This window comes from Lates calcarifer, linkage group LG24 (genome assembly GCF_001640805.2).
Source record: "Lates calcarifer isolate ASB-BC8 linkage group LG24, TLL_Latcal_v3, whole genome shotgun sequence".
Classification (NCBI taxonomy): Eukaryota; Metazoa; Chordata; class Actinopteri; family Centropomidae; genus Lates; species Lates calcarifer.
The window spans coordinates 9,752,019-9,773,294 of NC_066856.1; the positions used below are offsets into that span (position 1 = coordinate 9,752,019).

At 39.9% G+C, this 21,276-nt stretch overlaps 2 protein-coding genes across 4 annotated transcripts; both read right to left on the reverse strand.

Annotated features, from left to right (window-relative positions):
* Positions 1 to 20: 20 nt before the first annotated feature.
* On the reverse strand, positions 21 to 9,096 carry pdk3a (pyruvate dehydrogenase kinase, isozyme 3a). Of its 3 annotated transcripts, none has more exons than XR_001963998.2 (12): positions 8,697 to 9,096; positions 6,634 to 6,775; positions 6,443 to 6,514; positions 5,577 to 5,761; positions 5,376 to 5,465; positions 4,942 to 5,019; positions 4,601 to 4,677; positions 4,376 to 4,477; positions 4,158 to 4,265; positions 3,907 to 4,020; positions 2,579 to 2,795; positions 21 to 668 (listed from the first exon to the last, which is right to left on the reverse strand). XR_001963998.2 is itself a non-coding variant. In XM_018703754.2 (12 exons), exons 1-12 carry the CDS (start codon positions 8,797 to 8,799, stop codon positions 658 to 660), a joined length of 1,203 nt encoding a protein of 400 aa, XP_018559270.1. In that variant the 5' UTR covers positions 8,800 to 9,096; the 3' UTR covers positions 21 to 657. The 3 variants fall into 3 exon arrangements, 1 of the variants encoding a protein (XP_018559270.1); XR_007809310.1 differs by having other exon boundaries at positions 2,556 to 2,795; XM_018703754.2 differs by having other exon boundaries at positions 2,675 to 2,795.
* Positions 9,097 to 10,769: 1,673 nt separating this feature from the next.
* slc51a (solute carrier family 51 subunit alpha) lies at positions 10,770 to 19,117 on the reverse strand. The gene is made up of 8 exons (XM_018703760.2): positions 18,830 to 19,117; positions 16,322 to 16,473; positions 16,140 to 16,213; positions 15,674 to 15,832; positions 13,800 to 13,911; positions 12,713 to 12,859; positions 12,365 to 12,470; positions 10,770 to 12,214 (listed from the first exon to the last, which is right to left on the reverse strand). The coding sequence occupies exons 1-8, from the start codon at positions 18,903 to 18,905 to the stop codon at positions 12,066 to 12,068; spliced, it is 975 nt and encodes a 324-aa protein (XP_018559276.1). The 5' UTR covers positions 18,906 to 19,117; the 3' UTR covers positions 10,770 to 12,065.
* Between the last annotated feature and the right edge of the window lie 2,159 nt (positions 19,118 to 21,276).

Sequence of the window (21,276 nt, forward strand, 5' to 3'; positions counted from 1 at the left end):
CAATGTAAAAAAACGTCAGATTACACACAACAGCAATTTTCTTTATTGTCAGGTTTGACAATAGGTATTGTAAGCTGATTTCATGCTGAATCACATTGTTAGACTGTTCTATCACCTTTTTGGTGTGTGATGATGTTGCATTATTTGCATATCTTTGCATGACTGCCTTCACAGTGAGGAGTTCATGCATACAAATACATTGTTTTAAGCTGGAGGTACAGTGGGATGGAAAACAGCGATCACTCCACACTGGCTGCATATACAGCATACACATTATTCTTGATATATATACAATGTTTTCTAAAATACCATAGGTACAGAGACAGCCTTTAACACTCAAGGTTGACAACTACTGAAGGTGGAAGATCCTTGGGCCTCTAAATCATGGAAATCACAATAAATCATCAGCTGTTAAATGTGATTTGACAGGCGGTGCACTGAGACCTTAAAATGAAGAGGACTGTCCCTATAACACAACAATTCCTTTACAGTAGGTTTGTCACCGAGTATCACTCAGTGAGACTGGCAGGTCACAAAGGCATTGGCAGTGATGAAATCTTATCATGTGGCTGTAAAACGAAGGACCTACAGGATGAGGAACCTCTCCATACTGAAGCGTCTCTCATAATTCTTCATCTAAACTTGTTTCTTTTCACATCAGATGAGAGCTAAAGGAGATGAGAAAAGGAAGTCACTTCAGATTATTGAAATTCCCCAACATCTGGTTTTCACACATGGATTTGAGCCATGTTGGATTTAAGTTTGGTCTTTTTCAGCAGCTCCAAAAAATTCCTTCCATAAATAAAAATCTTGATAGAGGTCTGAATTGATAATATGAAAGTTATTTGAAGGAAAGATTTATCTAGAGTTAGTAAAGTGCACTAATACAGTTCCTGAACATGATTCATGTGACAAAAAGTGGATGGTATAACGCAATGTTTCAGTACCCAGAGATGCTTTAGTGGTTGTGAGCTCAGCTCCTCTAACCACATTTTCCTGCCGGCTTTCCCAAACACTCATTTCAGTGCTGCTTAACCTCCTAGCATATAAATAAAGGAAAATGAATAGACACACTTTAAAAAGTAATCTGAGAAAAAATATTATAAAAATCATCTTGTTCCAATGTTATAAGTAAAAGAAAATAGTGCACAATCCAGAAAAAGTAGTTCTTTAACTGTGTCTTTGCTCCTGGATAAAATAAGTTAAAACTTGTGACAATTTAATTCTTTCTGCACTTTAGCTGTATCTTCTAATGCAGTCATTTTCACTCATGATTATAAAACAAAAGCACAAAATACACAAGCTTTGCTTAAACCCAATCAGAAAACCATAAGGATTAGTAATACTACAAGTGAGACACAAGGCAGACTGCATGAGGCATTGTTAAGATGACGAGTCCAAGCTGTGAGCATGTGTATCCACCATGGCAGGTCTAGAACATTTGCAGGATTAAGTGTAGAAAGGGGATGTAATGATGTAATCCCACGTTTATAGTCCTCATGAGATGCATCAGGTCCATTCCTCTTTGTGAGGATTCATACAATACATCATGCTGGTGTGGTTGAAGCTACTGGACATGACAGATGCGCCGTTGGTCCTTTAGTGGGTGTTAAATCAGGGTGCAGAGCTGGCTTGCAAGCACGAATGTCTGATGAGGGTCAGTATTGCTGGTTAACAGTCTATAGGTGGGCGGTTGGTTAACTTCTGAGTAGTAAAAGATAAACTAAAATACCTTAATTTCTAACATTCTCCCTTTATAAATGAACTTAAAGTTCCAGTAAAGCCTTTGAGGCAGATTTAAAAAAAATCATGTTATATATATCTAGAAGTAAGGCTTTCTCTCAATGACATAAAATAAAAATCCTGACTTCTAGATCTTTAAAAATAAGGTGTACTTCTGATGCTTCCTATAACTTCTCCCAAAGAGCTATTGCTGTCTCTCATCTATAAGCAACCCTCTTTCATTTCCCAGGCTTAAACAGAGTGCAACCAAAACAAGTCTTTGCTATGCCAATGACACACTGGCCTAATTGTGTGTTGAGCCAAAATTGTCTCTTAAAGGAACGAAATGAAACCTCCTCCTTTTCCCATTCGCACTGAAACTCAAACCCCCTGACTCTGCTTGTGTTTGAGAGGGAGAAACAGAATACAAGCTTTCACCGATGGTGAGAAAGACACTCAATCAGCAGTGCATGGCTGATTCAGCCACAGGAAGCAGTGGCCTAGTCAGCGAGGTCGACTATGTGGAGTCAGAGAGAGAGAGAGATAACAGTGATGCAATGAATTTTGGTTGAAGTAATGGTCACATAGTCTAACCCCATTTATAAATAGCTGGTCATTTATAAATGGGGTTAGACAGTGGGGATCCATAATTTGGAAGAGGTTAATTTTAAACTCCACCGTGGGAGAGCCAGTGGTAATGCCACAACAATAAAAAGCTACACTGATGAAGGTCGTTGCCATTGGGTACAGATTTAAGTCAAGGTCAACCATCTTTTCTAAAGATTTAACCACTGGAATGTAAAAGCCAGTCAGATCCTAAAACAAGTATTTACCCAAGGGCAACATTTCATCGTACATGCTGTAGGCAGAGTGCAGGCTTCTGGACTCCCAGCAGAGGGCTGGGTTTAGCAGGCCGGGCAGAGTTATCTGTTGGCTTTGTATTTGGACTTGCTGGCATCACGTGGCTCTTTGCTGGGGTTACTCCAGTCGTCTGCCTCGGGGCTGGTCTTGTAATGCCGCCACGCTGACTTGTTGAAGACGGGCAGGCGCTCGAAGGACTCGCTGGACAGGGCCTTTAAATGGAGGAGCAAACCACAAATGAAAAGCCACTGTGAACTCACATTTTACTTTACAGGATTTCACATTTCACATCTGAGAAATCCGTTTATTTGCTTTCTTGCCACTAGAGAAGATTGACATCACTCTCATGTCTGCCTGCTAAATATAAAGCAGTTGGTTAGTTTGGCATAAAGACTGGAAAAAGGAACAAACAGCTAGCCTGGACCATTAAGACTGAATGTGCCATAACAAGAATGAATAAACAGCCGAGAAATAGTACTGGACTATTTGACTTGACTGGGACAGTCTTAAAGGAAAGCTAAAGGCAAGGCCAGCAAGGGTAGCCAAGCCCTACCACCAAGCTAATCTGCTAGCATTTTTACTGCTGGATGTGCACAGTTTTTACACTGTTATGGAGACATCACTGTGGGTTCAATGATAATGTTTTCTAGATTTTCATGTAAAAAAACATTATAGTAGATAAACTTAAGTAGGAACTGATCATTGAAAATGAAGTTATTCCTTCGTTAGCTAGTATTTCTCCAGACATTGTGAGCTGAGCTGGCCAAAGCCTGTCGCTAGGCAACAGACAGACAAACTAAGGAATCTGAAGGAACATTTACTAACAAGTGACTTAGATTCACTATAAGTTATAGTATGTTCACACCAAATATGACATGTTGCTATATTTTGGTAGAGGATTAGTTTGTTTAAAGTCTTAATTTAATTTGCTTCTCCCATAATCATAGTAACATTTGAAAATTGTTGCATTGATAACATGTGAATTATAGCTATTTGGCATGATTTACAGATAAACAAACAAGGTAATACAAGTTAATTAGTTAACTTTAGAGGGTTTGCTTTAGAGCTTCATGATTTAAACTTTGGGCAGAGCTAGGCTAACTCTTTCACCCTGTTTCCAATCTTTATGCTGTGCTAAAATAAGCTGAGGAAATTGTAAGAGACAGATATGAAAATGGCATCAATCTTTTCATCTGACTCTTGGCAAAAACTGAATAAGTGTAGCTCCAAAAATGTTGAACTACAATTTTAAACGCTGAGTATCATGTCTTTGGGGGACAGAAAAGTCATTACAACATGCACTTCTTGACTTGCTCACTTTACCTTCAGATAGATGACAGCATCCGTGCCAACACCCTCCATGGAGTAGAGTTTCAGATCCCCCTGGAAGTAACGGGCATAGAGCCTAGAAATTGGTAAACCGTAGCCAAAACCGGCCTGGATAGGGAGGAGGAGGAGAAGTAGACTTTTAATTCCCCAGATGTCATGCCATATATAACAAATGTATCAGCTAAAAAAGGTTTGAAATGGTCATCTGGGTCAATATTGGTTTGATTTTTTGTGAGTGTGTATACCAGGGGGACAGCTCCTGGCTCCAGGCTTGGTGTAGGGGCAGTGGAGTACATGTAGTTAAAGAGTCGGTCTATCTTCCTCAGAGGAACTCCTCCTCCTCTGTCACTGATCTGAAGGAGGAAAGCAGGAGAGAAGAAGAGAAAAGACAGGCACATACAACGTTTAAACACCACATTTTTTCACAAGATGTTCTATATATGTGCATTCGTGTCTGATTTACCTTTATGGAGAGATCCTCTTTACCCAGAGTGACTTTTGCTTTTACTGGTGGTAAGCCCTCTTTACTGTTCTCATGAAGCTCCACAGTGGCTCTCATTGAGTTCTGCAAACATCCACAGAGTTAATTAACTGAGCTCAGCCTCAGTCCTTATAGAATTATCATCACATTACAGTTTAATTACATTTAAAGCGCTGCTGAACTAGTTAGGTTAACAGAACTGCTCACCTTGAAGAGCTCAAACAGCATGTGGAACAGATGAGAGGGCACATACACCACCTGGATCGGCTTTTTAGGGGCCTTCACTGGAGGAAAAGAAAGGAAGGGGTGTGAAAGGATGAAACACACATACAGACACACACACAACACTAGTTCTTTTGAAGTTAATGAGACAGTAGACATTGTAATCATTATAGGACTAAATTTGTACTCCCCAAGCAGCACCCACAAGCTCCAAATAGACTCGGTAATAGAATACACTGTGTTACGGCGGTGTGACAGATTACAGGGAGAAATGGTTAAGTGCAAGGAAGGATGGATTACTGCACAAAGGCGAAAAATTCTCTTACTGTTGAACTCTTCAATCTTGAGCTCAGGGGCAGCCAAGTAGTACTTCTCACACAGCATCTTGGCTGTGTCATAGGCATCTGGTAGAAGAGGCAAAACAACACGAGTCAACATCAGAGGAAGCTGAAAATGTTCATTATTTACATTTAGGTCTGTTCCTTATCGGGTCACCGGGAGTGCAGCTTTGGATCTACGCGGCTGGAATTCCTGAAAAACTATCATTATGTAAACGTGCCATTTGGCAAAGATGTGCGTGGTTTTGTTTGCCTTGTGTCACCACTCAGACTGGCTGGTATGATATTAAACTAACACTGTTTCCCATAAGAACTACACAAATATTTGCAGCAAAGTATGGCCTTATAACATCATGCAACAGGTCTGTATGTAGTCATGAGGATATAAATCGTAATATAGAGATGATTTTTCTTGAACTCACCACTGACGACTTCAGCCACACTGCAGTTAGGGTCTATACTGCCTATGTGTTTTGGATGAGCAGGGTTGGTGTCATTGCCAAACAGGAGAGCTGAGCATAAACACATGGAAATACAAGTCAGCTGCAGAGACAGGGTTTTAGAAAAAGCCAGCAGGCAACACTATGCTTGTGAAATTAAACAAATACATTTTTGCAACTCACTGTGCTGGTTGATGAGCATGCGGAAAGAGATGCGGTTGGTGTAAAAGCGGTCAAGGAAATACTGGATATTGCTGCTGATGAAGGGGTCGAAGCCAAACCTCTCCTTGTACTCTATGACCCCCTGAGCCATGGTGGGGACCACGTCGTTGTGACGGTTGCGTATTTCGATCAAGAGCTCCAGGAAACTAAAAATTGCAAATTAAAAAAGGAAAGCAAAAATCAATCCGCTTATAAACATATCGATGGCTGACAGTTTTAGATTGACAGTGAGGTCATTCTTAAGAGGTTATACATCAGATCAATTCTGAAAGTCTATGTCACCTTTTCTGAAAATAAGGAAGCAGAATTTATTTATTTATTGTAATCTGACTTATCATCAGGCTGATTTTGTTCTTCTTGTATGTGTGGGATCAGGTGAATGAAAAGTACATATTGTCTTATGCACATATTCAGTACAATTGCTGTCTGTTAATAAGACCAAAGAAAGAAATATGTGCATTGTCTCTTCAGTTGCTTGTTCGGCTCAACATTATTTTCCAGCAAAAAGCTCAGTCGGGATGAGTATCAGGCTTAAAATCCCTATTCTTCCACCTTCACTGAAATGAATATTTCTTGGAAATGTGTTCTCTAAACAAATGGCCTTATCCAAATCCCGCCTGTGTTTAGACATGTGTGGCAGTTTATCACTCGGGCACTGTTATAGTATAAATACACGCCGTTACCTGTACAGTCAGCAGAGATCTGTATGTACTAAGGGGATTAGCTGCAGTGGAGGAGGGACTCTGGACATAAAGACATCTGGGAGGAGAACAGCATATGCTGTGCTTTTATTTATCAAATCATAAAACAGGGCAATGGTCACTCACTCATTCAGAGCGTGAGGGTCCTCTGGCTTTCGATTCTCGTAATCCAGCAGCTCCACAAAACTCTGCATGTACCTGATGAAGCAAAGAGTGGTCAAAGGGCAACTTTTACACATGCTTCTTAACACCACTACTACAATAAACCTTATTGTCTGGCGGCAATCTAACGAGAATTGCCAGAGGAAACGCCTTACCATTTTTGAACCAGTCTGACGGACGGCTGGCTGAGCAGGTTATCAGGTAGCAGGTTGACTTCTCTCATGGTGTTAGCCAGCCGCACAGGCAGCTCCTTACGCAGGAACATGTAGGATGTTTTCTCACATGCATTGTCCCTGCCTGAGAGAAAAAGGACTGGTGTTTGTCTTGGCTGCACCATTTAAAGTGAATACAGTATCTGGAGCTTCTGGTAGAGTTTTCACTCGTGGGAATGAACTTTTCCTGCCAAGAAATACATTCAGAATTTTGTTTATTCTTGTCTTACAAAACTCTATTGTATACTCATGTGACATGTGACAACATGATCAGGTAACTCTTTCAATGAGGAAACCACCAGACCTCTTGGGCTTGTAAAACCAAAACTGATAGAAAAATGCCTGTCTTGCTTCATTTCTTACAAGTTTTAAATTCCACTGGGTGAGAATTATTTGTCAAATGAAACCAGCCATTCAGATGACAAGCTACCTCCTGAAGCTGCAGAGAAAGTAAAGGGTAGCAGCCACAACTAAGACTTACAAGTATCTGGCTGAAGGCTGTAGTGGGTTTCAGTTTCCGACCTTTAATACGATACCTTGAACGTTGCTATCTGGCTAGATATGTATTTACTGTCCACCAACATTAGCCTGAACTATACAAGGAAATCATAAATCTTGGTAGCCAGTAGAAAAGGGGAGTCATGGAAAGGTTAAGGGGATTTATGTTTTTAAATCTAAACAGAAAAAAATGAATTACAAAATGTAATTTATACAGTGTGCAAAACAGCCCAGTCTCTTACGTGTGCATGTAGGACTCACATGGAAGCATGTGCACCCTATTTCCCCTGAGTGGAGAAAAAACACTAAATACAGTGCAAGTCTGTTGGGGAAAATGCTTTCAGGGTCTTCCAGTTATTAAAAAGGGAACAATGGTGAAGTCTCAAACTACACAAAGAAACATTTGCAGCTGAGGTTTCAGGAACCCTGTTGTGCAGATACTTGTGTTGCCCTGTGAGTGACCTCAAGACTCCCAACAGAGAGGAGACAGTTAGATATGATGCTATTTATTATCATAGGGATGATATGGCAGAATGAAAGGAAGTGTCCTATCATCCCAGCTCAAGGGAAACCTCTGATTCAGCAAAGCAAATGGAGGCCTTGTGAAATCACAAAACAGGGTAGTGAAACCACCAATTTCTGACTCAGCCCTGGAGTGACACACAGACACTCAGTCACCGCCGATGATCCTCGTATGATGCCTCATTTGTTCCCCTCTGAGACACACTAATATTTTTTTCCCCTACTCTCGTGACATGAACAGTTACTGCTGACTATTTACTAGCTGTGTTTCTTAATGCAAACAAGTGCTGCAGGCCTCACTTCCAGTCCACAGCTGTGAGAACAAATTACGTAACAGAGATGACTGTGTTAATCAGAGATGGATTAAGAAAAGCCCTGAGTGCTGTTACCAACATGCAATTAATAACTGTCATCTTACATTTTAAGTTTCTTGCCAGAGTCTGGTACAGTTAATGACTCAACAGTGCACATACAGAACAAGACCTTTCATTTAACTTTCATGAGTGTAGCACTGAACTATAATGATGCACACTGTGGCTTCAGCTCATAAAGGATTAAATAAACATATGAGTAAACCTTCTTGCTGAGAAGTTAAAAAACTAGGTAACATGAGCTGCGTTCACCACTGCATACGTGCTGTTGCTCCAGTCTGAATGAAAGGACCTGCACGTATTAAAGATTGTTAACATAGTAAACAAACCTGCAGCTGAGAGATATCATGCAAAGCCAGTACCCTGCATGACTCTGCTTGTGCCGTTATAGATGGTTTCCTAAATGTAAACACCGAATTGAAATACCAGATCGTATCATTACAGAGTATAACGTTTCATGGCAGTTTGTAGTGGTCTTATTCTATTAATAACCCACCCGTGACACATCAAATCCACAGATGTAATGGATGAAATGACAAAATAAAGGGCAAAAACAAGGCCCCTGCCTCTCTTCCTTATCCTTTCTGAGGATGACAGCCCTGCACCGCTACTTACCAAAATCCAGAAACTGCTTAATGGAGAGCGGGGACGGAGAAAATCTGGAGTAGTACTCGATTTTGGGGTTGGCGTTTTTCAGAAGGGACATGAAGATCCTCATTTTGAAGGAAAAAAAAGTTTAATGGTGATGCCCAACCGTCAGAATGAGATTCAGAAAAAACACGACCATTTCACCCGTGGTAACGGTGAGAGACGCGCAGACAGCCCTCCTCTCTTCGTCGGCGTCCACATTTGTCCCAGCCCGCGGGCCTCCGGTGGACACGAAACGACGCGATAAATAAATGTCCATAAGGTTACATGATAGGATACAAACAATATGCTCTCAAGAAGGCTTCCTGGAGCTACAGTGTTGGACTTTCAGTGCAGATCAACGCTGTCGAGCAAGTTGGAATAAAACGGCGGCTTCCGGTTACGTTTTTCAAAATAAAATAATAAGCTGTCAATAGGCTTGGGGAACTAATTGAGTGTAATAGAGAAAATGTGATAACAAGTTATGGTGAGGATGCCTTTATTAAGGGTTTATGATGGCTATATTAATGGTTAAACAAAAATTGCTAACACTCTTCTGTTATTATCTTTTTGTCTGTGTTGGTTCTCAGTCATCCAGGTCATGGTAGTCTTAAGTGCTTACGTGACTGGACTTCTTTTTAGGTTCCCTGAAGACCTTTCACCTCTCATCCAAAAGGCTTCCTCAAAACTGGTTAAGGAGTCCTAGGTATTTAACCTCCTGGGGTTGATTCTGAGAGTCATTAACCCACCCTGTCGTCATGGGAGTCCGTTAGGGTCACATGAGCCCAGGTGTGACTCGTTGGTGGGTCGTTATCTCACTCTGACATAACGTGAGCCCAGCTGTGAATGGGGGTTAATCAGTTTTTTCCTTCAGTTTATATTTTTTATTCACACTCACTACAAAGAGACACAAAATTACTACAAAGACATGAAAAGCAACAACTAAAGGATGCAAAATAGACATAAATAGGTAGCAAATACAAGATTCAAATAGGTTATGGGCATATAAAATGACCAAAAAGACACTAAAAATTGAAAATTGAGTTTTTACATCCAAAGAATACCATGAAATGAAGTATAATTTCATGAAAGAGGAGGGGAAAAGACGAGGGCTTTAGTGAGAAACCTGTGGGCCTTCATTAGTAAAATAACATTTGGAAATGAAGACATAATGGTTTAACACATGAGACTTTTTAAATGACATACTAACATTTACCACTCCACACTTGATGGCTTGTTGAAAGTAGGAAACTGTTAATGACTCAACAGCAGGGGACATTTTTCACAGCCAGGCAGGACTGACTTATAACTGATCTATAATGTATAAAAAATGTGTTGGTCATCAATCATCACAACACGGAATGATGGCTATTTTTTAAAGAATATATAACCTTTCAGGGTTGGAACGCCTACAAAATATTTTATTTTGAATGATATTCTCCAGACTTCCGGCCTGTTTGTGCTAGCTTGTATTGGACAGCACGTACCTTCGAAAGTCTCCACTCAACCGCACTTGGCATCGGCTTGTTGATACATTGCGGTGATTGGTCCAAAATACGGAAATGAGAAACGGCAACAACCCAATTGGACGGAGGCGTGTCAATCAACATCGATTCAATTACCTTGTTTATCTGCTGCAGTGGCTTTGAACGTGTAGCCGCTTACTGTAATATAGTGAGTGTAACGTTTAGATACAGTCAACGAATAGGGCATGTTAAAAGTAAATAATACGTTATAAACAAATACATGTATTCACGCGCTACAACATTTCTTATTGGACTGCAATTCTCGGAAGTGTATATGAGCAACTGAACATCTTTTTTTATATGCAGACTACATATTCAGATTGTGTGTAAACTCTTGGTGTCTCAGGAATCTGTCACAGTAACAACGGGAAGGTGATCATAATTAGGCTTCAATCCCACACAGTTTGGCTGAAGCTGTTGGGTGTCCGCCACATTTTGGTTTCTACTGCCACCTAGCGGCGGAAGATTAAAACTATCAAGTGAGGCAATGCAGCTGGATGGAAAAACTGAACATACTGTAACAAATGACACCACATAGAGTCATTCAGTGTTTATAACTTCATCTGAGAAGTAAAATGCATACATTGTACAAATGGATAATAGTGACAGTGGTTGTGACACAGAAAGCAAATGCATGTCAAAAATACAGTTTATTATTATGTATGAAATAATACCTCACAAAAAAAGAGGGATATAAATAAGCAGTAAAACAAATTTTGGGGTTCCCATAGATTCACAGAAACGTTCCTGGAAAGGACTATATAATTCAAAATTAATCAAACTTCAGTTAAGACTATTAAAGTGGTACACATCTGACTAACGAGTTCCAATTTATTACCATTACAACTGGAGTCTTTCAGTCAGAGCACAACACAGTGAGCTGAACATGCTAACTATTGTAGCATGTAATGTGCTTACCAACAGGCATACAGTCAACACATACAAAAAAATATATTTATTTTTAATAGTGAGTAATAATGATTGAATATTTAGTTAGGTTTAATTTGGAGCAGATAAAATTCTCTTGAAATCAGCCACTGCTTATAAACTTAATATGACTAAAACCAATAATTACTGAACAATCTTTGTTTTCACTATACCTAGTGTAGGAGATATTTATAAAGTTTAAATATTTATTCTGCTTATTTGCTTTATTTAGATGAAATACAGATTTTTAAAATTTTCCTAGTTATTTGTTTTCTTAGGTTTTTTTTATTACTATTTAATTAATTTTGTTAGAACTCAGCAGCACTTTTGGCACCTCAGGTTTATACAGGTAGGCAGGTATAGGACCAGCATGCACCTAAGAGGATCTGTAGATTTATACCAGAGCGAGAGAGGCAGCAGGAGCCATGATTTGTTTGTTTAGTTTCCTTTTTTTTCCCGCCTGTGTACAATTCATTGTTATGGTGCATCACTGACCTTTAGGTTTCAAGTTTCTTTCAGGTTTAATTTTGATTAACAAATTACATAATTCTTTCCAGGACATTTTCTTGGAAATTATAAGAAAATTACTGTGTTGTAATATAAAGCCTTACCATATAAGCCTCTTGCATAAATATGTATGGTCTTTTTTTTCCTTTTTTTTTGTACAAACAAACTGCAATGTCACACAGAGGACACAAAGTAGGAACAAATCATATATTAATCCCTGATCACACTGGATGAAATACATGTGACCTGAGTTTCTGTGATCCTTAATGAACATCCACAAGATGAGTTTACATATATTTCATATTTATATTTATTCATATTATATAATCTCTCAATCAAATAAATGCAAGAAAATAAAAATGACAAGCACACATGCACACGCACACACACACAGTTCTCATGCTGACTCTGGGATTACAACCATCTTGGTGTTCTCATTGTCGTCGTGTTCTTCTTCAGGTAAGGGGTCGTACTGTCGTCTGTACAGCAGCCGTGTTACCAGAGTGATGATGAACATCTCCAGGATCAACAGCTGCTGACTCATCACTGTGGTGCAGAGAATACAGGGGGTAGAATTCGTGAGGAAGGAACAAAATTAAAGAGAGAGACTTCAAGGAGTCAGTTCAGACTCACTGCTGATGGAACAGATAAACATGACGATGAATGGATTGGTTGAATGCATGGATGTTGACTCACTGTATCCTCTGGCTGCGGCAGAGAACGGTGGTACGCAGGCGATGATTCCGTTCAAAGCCAAGATGTTGATGATGGCTGTCTGTAGTTGGCTCAGGATCAGCACCAGCTTCAAAAACAAACACAAACACAAACACACACACACACACACACATACACACTGTTAACCCTGACAAACAAAAAGGTGGAAAATCCTGTAAAAAGCTTATGACAGCCCCATAATCTGACATGTTATTAGAGACGGGTGTTTGCTTACAGCCAGCCATATATATTTGAACGGTGCTAGTTACAGTTCATCATAAGATGTGTAAACAGCTGTTTGTGTGCATATATGCTTCTCCTGTGCCTTACCTGGTACATGGCGTACTTGGGGATGATCTTGATTGTCCGCAGGGCAGTCCTCAGGTGCATGAACATGATTGCCACGGGCCACAGGGCTATGATTGTCAAGATGCCCACGAATGGGTTAATCCACATAACAGCTCCAGTAATGCTCAACTGAAATATGGTCACATACACACACACACACACACACACACACACACACACACACACACACACACACACACACACACACAGGGAGTCAAGACAGACAAAAGAGGGAATAAATCTGAGAAAGAGCTCATAGAGAACAACAGAGACTGAGAAATGAGAACAACAGAGACTGAGAACGCATGTTTACAGAGAAATGTAAAACATGGCGGGATATGTTTTTTAAATACTTGATAAACTATACGTCGCTGAGTTTGCCGGAATCTGCTGACTCATGCATTTATATTCTCATAGATATATCAAGCTGCAGTCAGATGCAAACACAAGAGACAACACTGCAGGTTGCTGCATGACCCAGAAGTCTTTGTTTATGTCTCATATTCATGCTCAGGGGTGAAACAAGAGATTTGTTGCTGAAGGCAGTGGAGTGACGGCACAAAGAGAGCGGCAAACTAAATTAAAAAAACAGGTGCCAGATGACAAATCAGAAGAGACAGATTTATACATGCATTAACATTTGTTTTAGAGCATGGGACTGAAATGTCCTTCTTTGCCTGAATTTCAGCTTATTCAGTGGCACAGTAACTGTGAGTCATTGATTAATGTCATTAAGCATGAACTAGTCACATAAGATCACAGTGACGTGAACTCTTGATAAAACTTGCATTAACTCATCATGAGTCACACATTAGTTATCCATTAATTGTTAGAGAGACAAAGAAACCAATTTTGTTTCATAATTGTGAATGAATAATCTTGTAGGACTGATTTGCATATAATAAAATCAGTATTGAAGCACTACAACTAATTTTCATGCACAAAATGAAAAAAAATCTTAACCAGAAAAAAAACTGGAAAAAGTTGTGAAAATAATCAGCACAAACATAATTTAGGCACAGAATATTATGAGAGAATGCCATTCAGAATTTCCATGCTATCAACTCACATCAGCCAGGTCAAAGTTGCCATTGGTCCAGAGGACAATGGAGAGGATGGTGAAGACAATCTTCAGGAGAGCAAACTGGAAGGAGCCAAGTTTGAGCAGGAAGAGAGAGCGCCTGAAGTCGAAACAGAGGAAATGATTTTGTGGGGGCCACTGAGGACAGAACATGGTTTCTTTTTAAAAACACATTTCAAAAATTGCTGAAGGCTCATTGTGAAATTCCCTCTTGACTCGGACATATCCTGGATTATTACTGCAGGATGTTGTGGACAATTCTGAATAGCCTTGAGCACATCTTTATTGCCTCCCAGCATATTTTTATTCAAATGGTCCTACATGGAAAAACAACAATTGTGATAGAACTTTCAAATCTCATGTTTCCCAAGGGAGCACAGAAGATCCTGAAACTGAGCTGTTGATGGGAAACTGGGCACTGAATTTAAGAGAAAGGGCTCAGTCCTGACTTGCATCATCACCAACTTTGTGTGCAACAGGCAGGTTCACAGAAAAGGACTTCTAGTATATTTTCACACAGTGCACGTTAAGCGGTGCATGGCGTTGAAAAAGCATATCTGTTTGTCACTGCCTAACACCTGATGAAAACTGAATCTAGCCTAAACAGTTCCTGCTTTTGATAGATTTACACAACGTGTCTGTGTGTGTGGGTGTGTGTGGGTGGGGGTTCTGACTTTGAATTTTGTTTAAACTGGACGGACAGATCAATCAGCCGTGACACACAGTGAAAATGCAACCGAAACGAAAAAAATGTTTGATACACGTTTCTCTGCCTACCCCGACAGAGCAGATCGACCAGGAGTGTGTTCAACCTGGATTCACAGAACATCTAGTCTGAGTCCGATACTGTATGCACAGAGGAGCTCAGAGTTTACACAGTCTTCAAACAGGCCAAAAATTACATAAGAGGCCATTGCTCTGGCCCGACCCCTCGAACATGTGGTTGAAAGCTGCACAGGATCTGTGGATTTCTCAATATCAAACTAACAGTGTATCACCACAAGTTGCGGTTGTCTAATAATTGGAAGGTTCCTGGTTCGATTGAAGTGTCCTTGACCAAGACAATGAACCCTTAACTGCTCCTGATGTTGCACCATCACTGTGTGAATGTGTGTAAGAATGTGTGTGTGAATCAGTGAATGAGGCATACACTGTATAGTGCTTTGAGTGGTGGTTCTTTGGACAGAACCAGTCTAGCTATTTTCCTTATTTCCAGTCTATTGTGCTAAGCTAAGCTAACCAGGATGCAGCCTTATATTTAATGGACATATATGAGAGTTGTATTGATCTTCTTATCCTACTCTCTGCAAGAAAGTGAATTGGCGTTTGCCAAAATGCACCAATTCACTATAACAACTGTCAGAACTCCATACTTGCTAAGAATAGCTGAGGTGCGAAAGTCATTGTAGTCTCTCCTTTCATGCTGCTAGACTTTCAGTCAGTTTTAATCAGAAAAGAAAGAAAACCCAAGTTCAGGTTAAAGATCCAATTTGTAAAGTAGCATAGTACGATTTGTCATTTGTCTATGTCAACATTTACATTACTAACTGTGCAGTTGATACCAAGACTCATGTGTTTTTTATTGTCCCACGTCTCCCCCCAAGGGAATGGAGATTTTCTTCCAATCTGATAAAGAAATGCACTCTCCTGCCAAAGATAATAGCAGGAGATTTTATGATTCACATGCACCAGGTTGGGAGCTGTCCAACAAAACGTTTTGCTTTTATCAAGATAGAAAGGCTTCTACAGAGGGTTCCTCAGAGGATGTTTACACCCAGGGTTTTGTAAGAAATGTGCTGATTTCAGCCATCAGTGAAGGAAAAAGCTGTTGATTATGATCACAAAAGGCTGTGTATGTTTACCGTGTGATAGCCACATGTGGCAGGCAGGGGCAGCAGCAGCAGCACGGCCCTGTGCTGATCCTCAGTTTATGTCTCCCTGCTCGCTTTAGGAAAACCTCATCACCACCCACCTCCTCCAGCATCAAGATCAGGAACTTGAACACCACAATGGCAAAGTAGCTACGAAGAGATAAGAGGAGGAAAACGGAAATAAAGAATGAGGTAAGGGAAGTGAGGGACCCGGGAAGAATGAGAGAGATGTGAAGAGGGGAGATAAACACATGGATTGGTGGAAATGTGGAAAAAGTGAGAGCCGTGACTTCCAAAAACATTATATAACGGTATCACTGTTTTCTATGAAAGTCTTGGTGGGTTATGACAATCATATATGTGATCTTTTACCACAGGGTTCTGTGAGTGAAAAACACACAGCACAGTGAGAAATGGAAGGTGAGCAAGAGAGGGCAGAGAAGAAAAAGGAACTCACCAGGCAGAGATCATATCAGTAAACATGGTGGCTCTGGGAATCCACATCCCGAGACACGACATGGTGGCGATCACCTGAAAAATAGAGAAGAAGTAGGAAAACATCATGTGAAGATCCAGTATATTTGATATGGAATTGGTGTCTCTATCTTTCCGTATACAATCCTCCCATTAGTTACTTACCGGTGCTGCCCCATTCACCCAGATGATTACACTCTTCTTATTGGCTGGAACTTTCCTATAGATGTAAATACATTCCTCTATGAAGAGAAGCATAGACACTGTTGCCATGAAGGTGAGGATGGAGTACAGGATGATGCCAAAGATGTCCAACTCTGGGGGGAGAGGGAGGAAATTACAACAAATTAGCCATTTTTAAATTCATGTTTACAGGCTAATTTAAGATTGGAGGAGCTTTTTAATAAGAAAGCATCGTTTTGGCCAGTAAACCTAACAAAAAGTAGGAGTAGCATAGTTTGAGGGTTGACAACCTCCTGATGTGATGCAGTTATATTAGCCAGTCCAGACTTGGGCCTAGGTTCTGCTGACCCCTCAGTTGAGTTTCTTTGGATTGGAGTTTGAAGCAATGTACAATGAAAGTGAAAACAGGAACAAAGGAAATTAAATGCAGACTGTTGCCACAGATGTGTGTGTTGACAAAAATAAGACAAGCTAGTGGACAGATATTGTGTTTTCCTTGAGTCATGTGATATTCAAGAATTTTGAGTCATCAGAGTTGTCCAAGTCAGCCTTGAAAACACACAGAGCCAATCAACCTAACCCTAACAACAATGTTTATTGTGTTTTTCAAAACTCTTCAAAAGTCTGATGATTTTGAAAGAAGCCATAAGTTATATACAGTGCAAGGAAGTCACTGTGAGTGTAACTTCTGGAAATAATGCCTCCTGAGTAACTGGCAACTAAATTGCACAAACAGATGTCTAAGACAAAGGCAGATAAGCGATGACAGGAGGTTCAGAATGAACAAGTGACTGGAAACGTTGAAGCAATGGTTTCAGCATGTTGCCTGTAAATGGAGGTATTCTGGGATTCTGCGTTGTTTATTCTCTGGTATCCAAAGTCATTAGTGATAATCATGACACAAATACACTCACAGACATCCTTGGTGGACTATGCCGTCTTCTTGAACTTGTTACCTTTTCAGTGTTTGTTGTTCGAAAAGCTTGAAATTCCAGATGATAATTGACTTTTTAAGTTGTTTATAATGCTTTATTATTTTTCCTTCATCCGCTGAAACTATTTCCACCCTCTCTACTGTTAGATCTATTCTAATCATCCGACGTCTAATGTGACCACACACATGCAAAAAGTTGAAACACAAGGTTTTTCTTTTTCTCACTGACAAAACTGATCCAGATTGTATCTGTGGGACTTATAGTTCAACCAATACTGGCTTTTGAGGCCTGAAGTCAATATCAATATTTCACATTTTAAAAATCTGGCAAAATTAGGTTGATCTCTCTCTCTCTCTCTCTCTCTATATATATATATATATATATATATATATATATATATATATATATATATATATATATATATATATATTTACACATAATGTTTAGAATTTAATAAAGTCATACACAGCGGCAGTTCAAAAAAGTGGGTAATTTCTAACTTTCATGTAGTCTTAATTATTAAGTAGAAAATATTTTTCTTTAAAAAATAAGATTAAAAAAAAGAGGAAAATATAATTAAAAAAACCATACAAACGCACACAAGCCAAATGGTAAAGTATATGTGCAATAATTAAAATGCAACTTCATAAATGTTAGTAAGGAGCCCAAGCCCAATCTCCCCAGAAACCACCACTATCAACAAAGCATCATCTCTTTTTACATTTCACTGTGGTTTCATAGAAACACTCTCAGAATTTAAAAAACAAAAAGTTATAATAGTATTGCTTAGCTGTATTTAAGTGGATTTTCTCTCCATATCCCTGCAAATGCCAGGCTGCAAAACCTCTGAGGAGTGCCATGAGAAGTAAAAAAGCTAAATGAAATGGATAATCCAACATCAGTCAGCATCCCAAATGCAAATTTACAATACTTACACCACCACCCAAGTGAAATGGATTAATGGATTAGTTTGATTATTAGTCGCAAAGTCATAACTACTAAGAGCTGAGCTCTGTTTGAACAAGTGACTTTAATTTGACTGTTGTATATGGATACTAATCTTGCTTAATGTTTACTGAAAACGCCAGTGCTTTAAAACTGGGGTGGACCAAGCAGAGGCAGAGAATCCTCAGCAAAACAGAAAACATGTAACTTTTTTTCTCTATATTTACCGAAGGATTTGTGTGGCTGCTTCTAAAAAATGTGAAGAAACCTCTCTCTATTTTCACTTCATAAACGACCAAGAATGAATCAAGAGGATCACTGGATGCATTAAAAGGGAAACCACCATCCCACAATCTCCCAGCGGTTCCCAAAGTAGTCCTGGGATTTCCAGGAACCCATCAAGTCCTCATCAATCACGGCCACCACTTAAGTTTCTGTTTTCCCGTTGTTACCACAGCTGTAAACAAGTACATTAAAACATCACGCTTAACAACTATAAGTGAGATTCCTGCAGATGAGATTTACTGATGCATCAGTCTCCAGAGAAACAAAGGGGAGATGTTTGAGAATGTGTGCCGATGTGTGCTACCTAAACCCGGTCTATACTCACTGACGATGATGTCCATGGCGAGAGGAGGTTTCTCCATGCAGCTCGGGTCCATGGTTCGGTTGGATCCATTATTCATGCTGGCTGTAGAGTGGACAGATTCTCACAAAGCAAAACTTCCAGTTATCTCTCTTTACATCCACGGGACGCTCGGTGCGTTTGAGTCTGAAGCCGCTCTCTCTCTCTGTCTCTCCTCTCGTCCTCAAACTTTCCACGGAGGGATATTATCTGCCTCCTGGGTACCCCCACAAACACTTGTTGCAATCGCAGGGACCCGCCTCCTTCTCTCTGTCATAGAACAGTGAGTCTTCTGCCCTGGGTAATTCATGCAAGTACGTGGTTTGTAAAATGGGGATGACACATGCCCTCCTCAACTTTGATTTAATTGGTTTTCACAATATTGTACTGCAGAATATAAAGGATGACAAACTGCCAACAATACGTGATCTATGTGAGAAATCAGGGAACATTTGACAATATATCATATTAGAGCTTAAAGCTTGTCACTCATATGTTATTGTTTCCACGTTTCATTTGTTGAAATAAAGTTTGGAAGTTTATTGCACCCTCTTTTGATTTATATCATGGCAGTCTCCTGTCTGCTGTGTGTCTTTCTCTGCAATTTGGAGAATGTGTGGCACTTTAGTCCAACTTCACTGAGCCAAACCAAGGCCAGTAGAGAATACACGTGTGACACTGACAGCCCTTATTTCACATTGAGTAAGTCTGCATCTTTGAAACAGCTGAAATAGGTTCAATGTTTTGGAATATTTGTGTCACTTATGAAATCACTCGTCAGTATTTCTCCTGTATTTCAAGAGAATACAGCAAAAAATGAGGTGGCCTGTGGGATTTTTTTTTTCTACAGGAAAAATTTCAGTAACATTGATAAATAGAAGCTCAAGGTGGAGGAGGGGCAGTTTAACAGTATTATGCATGTGTGTGTGAGTGGGTATAAGAGGGGGGCATTTCTTAGGACTGGGAGCCTGTGGACAACCCAGGCACTCACATCACATGCCCCACTGTTCCCATAGCAACATGTGCAGGGGTATCGTCATGTGAGGCATTTGCTGCAAATCTTTTTGCGCCCCTTGGCTCCATTTGAATAATTTTCCACAACACTGAGAGGCTTTTATTCTGATCCAAAGCATCACTGGATTAAAGGCAGCATTATACTGAACGACAATGATGCCAAAATGCAATCCAACAGGTACATTTTTTTTTTTTACCAACAATCTCATCACATACTTGCTGTATCCTAGATGGTATCCATTTAGTTTCTTGTGTTTTGCTTCTGAACATCACCTTTGCCCCTGTTTACCTCATATCTAGATTTTATCTGCCTGTCCATTCAAGCAAGCCTTGGCTTCCAGAGGGTAAAATTGCATAAGGGTATTTGTTTTTCCTTGCTCTGTGGTTAAATCTCTTTATCCTTGAGCTGCATGTGCAGACACATTCAAGGAATGATTAATGGAGATGTCTAAGGGGCATAAAAACAGGGATACATGCTCACATCCAGTCCTGTAAACCAATACACAACATCTGGACTATTTTGCATATATGGAAGAAAGGATGAGAGCCGTGCAATATGTCAGTATTTACGTGTACAAACGTATACTCTATGTGTTCATCAGTGTTGCAAAATGCAGTGTATGATCCATATCCGCCCAGTCTGAATCATTTTAATCAAGTCTGAGCAACTGTCCTGCTGATACAAGCTGCGTCAAGGCGCTCCTTAGTTTACGATTCTATTCCAGGAGCTGCAGATTCATCCACGATTTGTCCCAGCTGGCCTGAGTTTCTGAAGTTGATAGAAAAGATACAAGAAGCTACAGCCTCATCCACAACACAGCTTCATTAAGAGGATATTCAAGGGAACATTCCACCAAAAAAAAAAAAAAAAAATTTGGTTTCTATTTGTAACATATCTCTTGACAAAAAGAGACAGACTGTGATGATGATATCTTGGGAAAAAAAATCCTCAGACAGTGATTAAGGTAACAGCTCAGCTCCCTGTGACAGCAGCTGTGTTGATGTCAGACGTGAGTGTTGGTGTATTTAGAGTATTTCTGATTCTTCAGCTATATGGACATTCAGATTAAAGTTCACTTGGATGAGGTCACAAAGTCTACTGACCAACTCAAAAAACTGTCAGCTGATCACGTCATCCATTGGAGCTTTGATGCTCTTATTTCCTGCCAAAGCACACTGTCGGTTATGTGTGTTTGAAAGTGATAGTGATAATGATAGTCACATTTTAATGGCAGGGTCTGCCTTTAATGGATGAACCATCCACTGGTCTGTCCTGAAACTGTGGCTGCTCTGGCCTTGGGTACGTAAGACTTGTTTGGTTTTTAACAAGTCACTATTTACTCTCCCTGAAAAACTGAAACTGAGGTCATTGACTTGGGAGCTCATAGCTTAAATGCACATGTATCAGGTAAAAGAAT

Bases quoted from the DNA above. Each gene is read 5' to 3' on its own strand.
- pdk3a (XM_018703754.2), bottom strand. From the start codon at position 8,799: ATGAGGATCTTCATGTCCCTTCTGAAAAACGCCAACCCCAAAATCGAG. The intron at 5,762-6,442 runs GTGAGTGACCAT...TGCAATTTTTAG, and splicing joins GACCCTCACGCTCTGAATGA to TTTCCTGGAGCTCTTGATCG. The intron at 5,020-5,375 runs GTGAGTTCAAGA...CTCTTCTACCAG, and splicing joins TGTGGCTGAAGTCGTCAGTG to ATGCCTATGACACAGCCAAG.
- slc51a (XM_018703760.2), bottom strand. From the start codon at position 18,905: ATGAATAATGGATCCAACCGAACCATGGACCCGAGCTGCATGGAGAAA. The intron at 15,833-16,139 runs GTGAGTTCCTTT...ATCTCTTCGTAG, and splicing joins ACTGATATGATCTCTGCCTG to CTACTTTGCCATTGTGGTGT. The intron at 13,912-15,673 runs GTAAACATACAC...TTTCGACTTCAG, and splicing joins CCACATGTGGCTATCACACG to GCGCTCTCTCTTCCTGCTCA.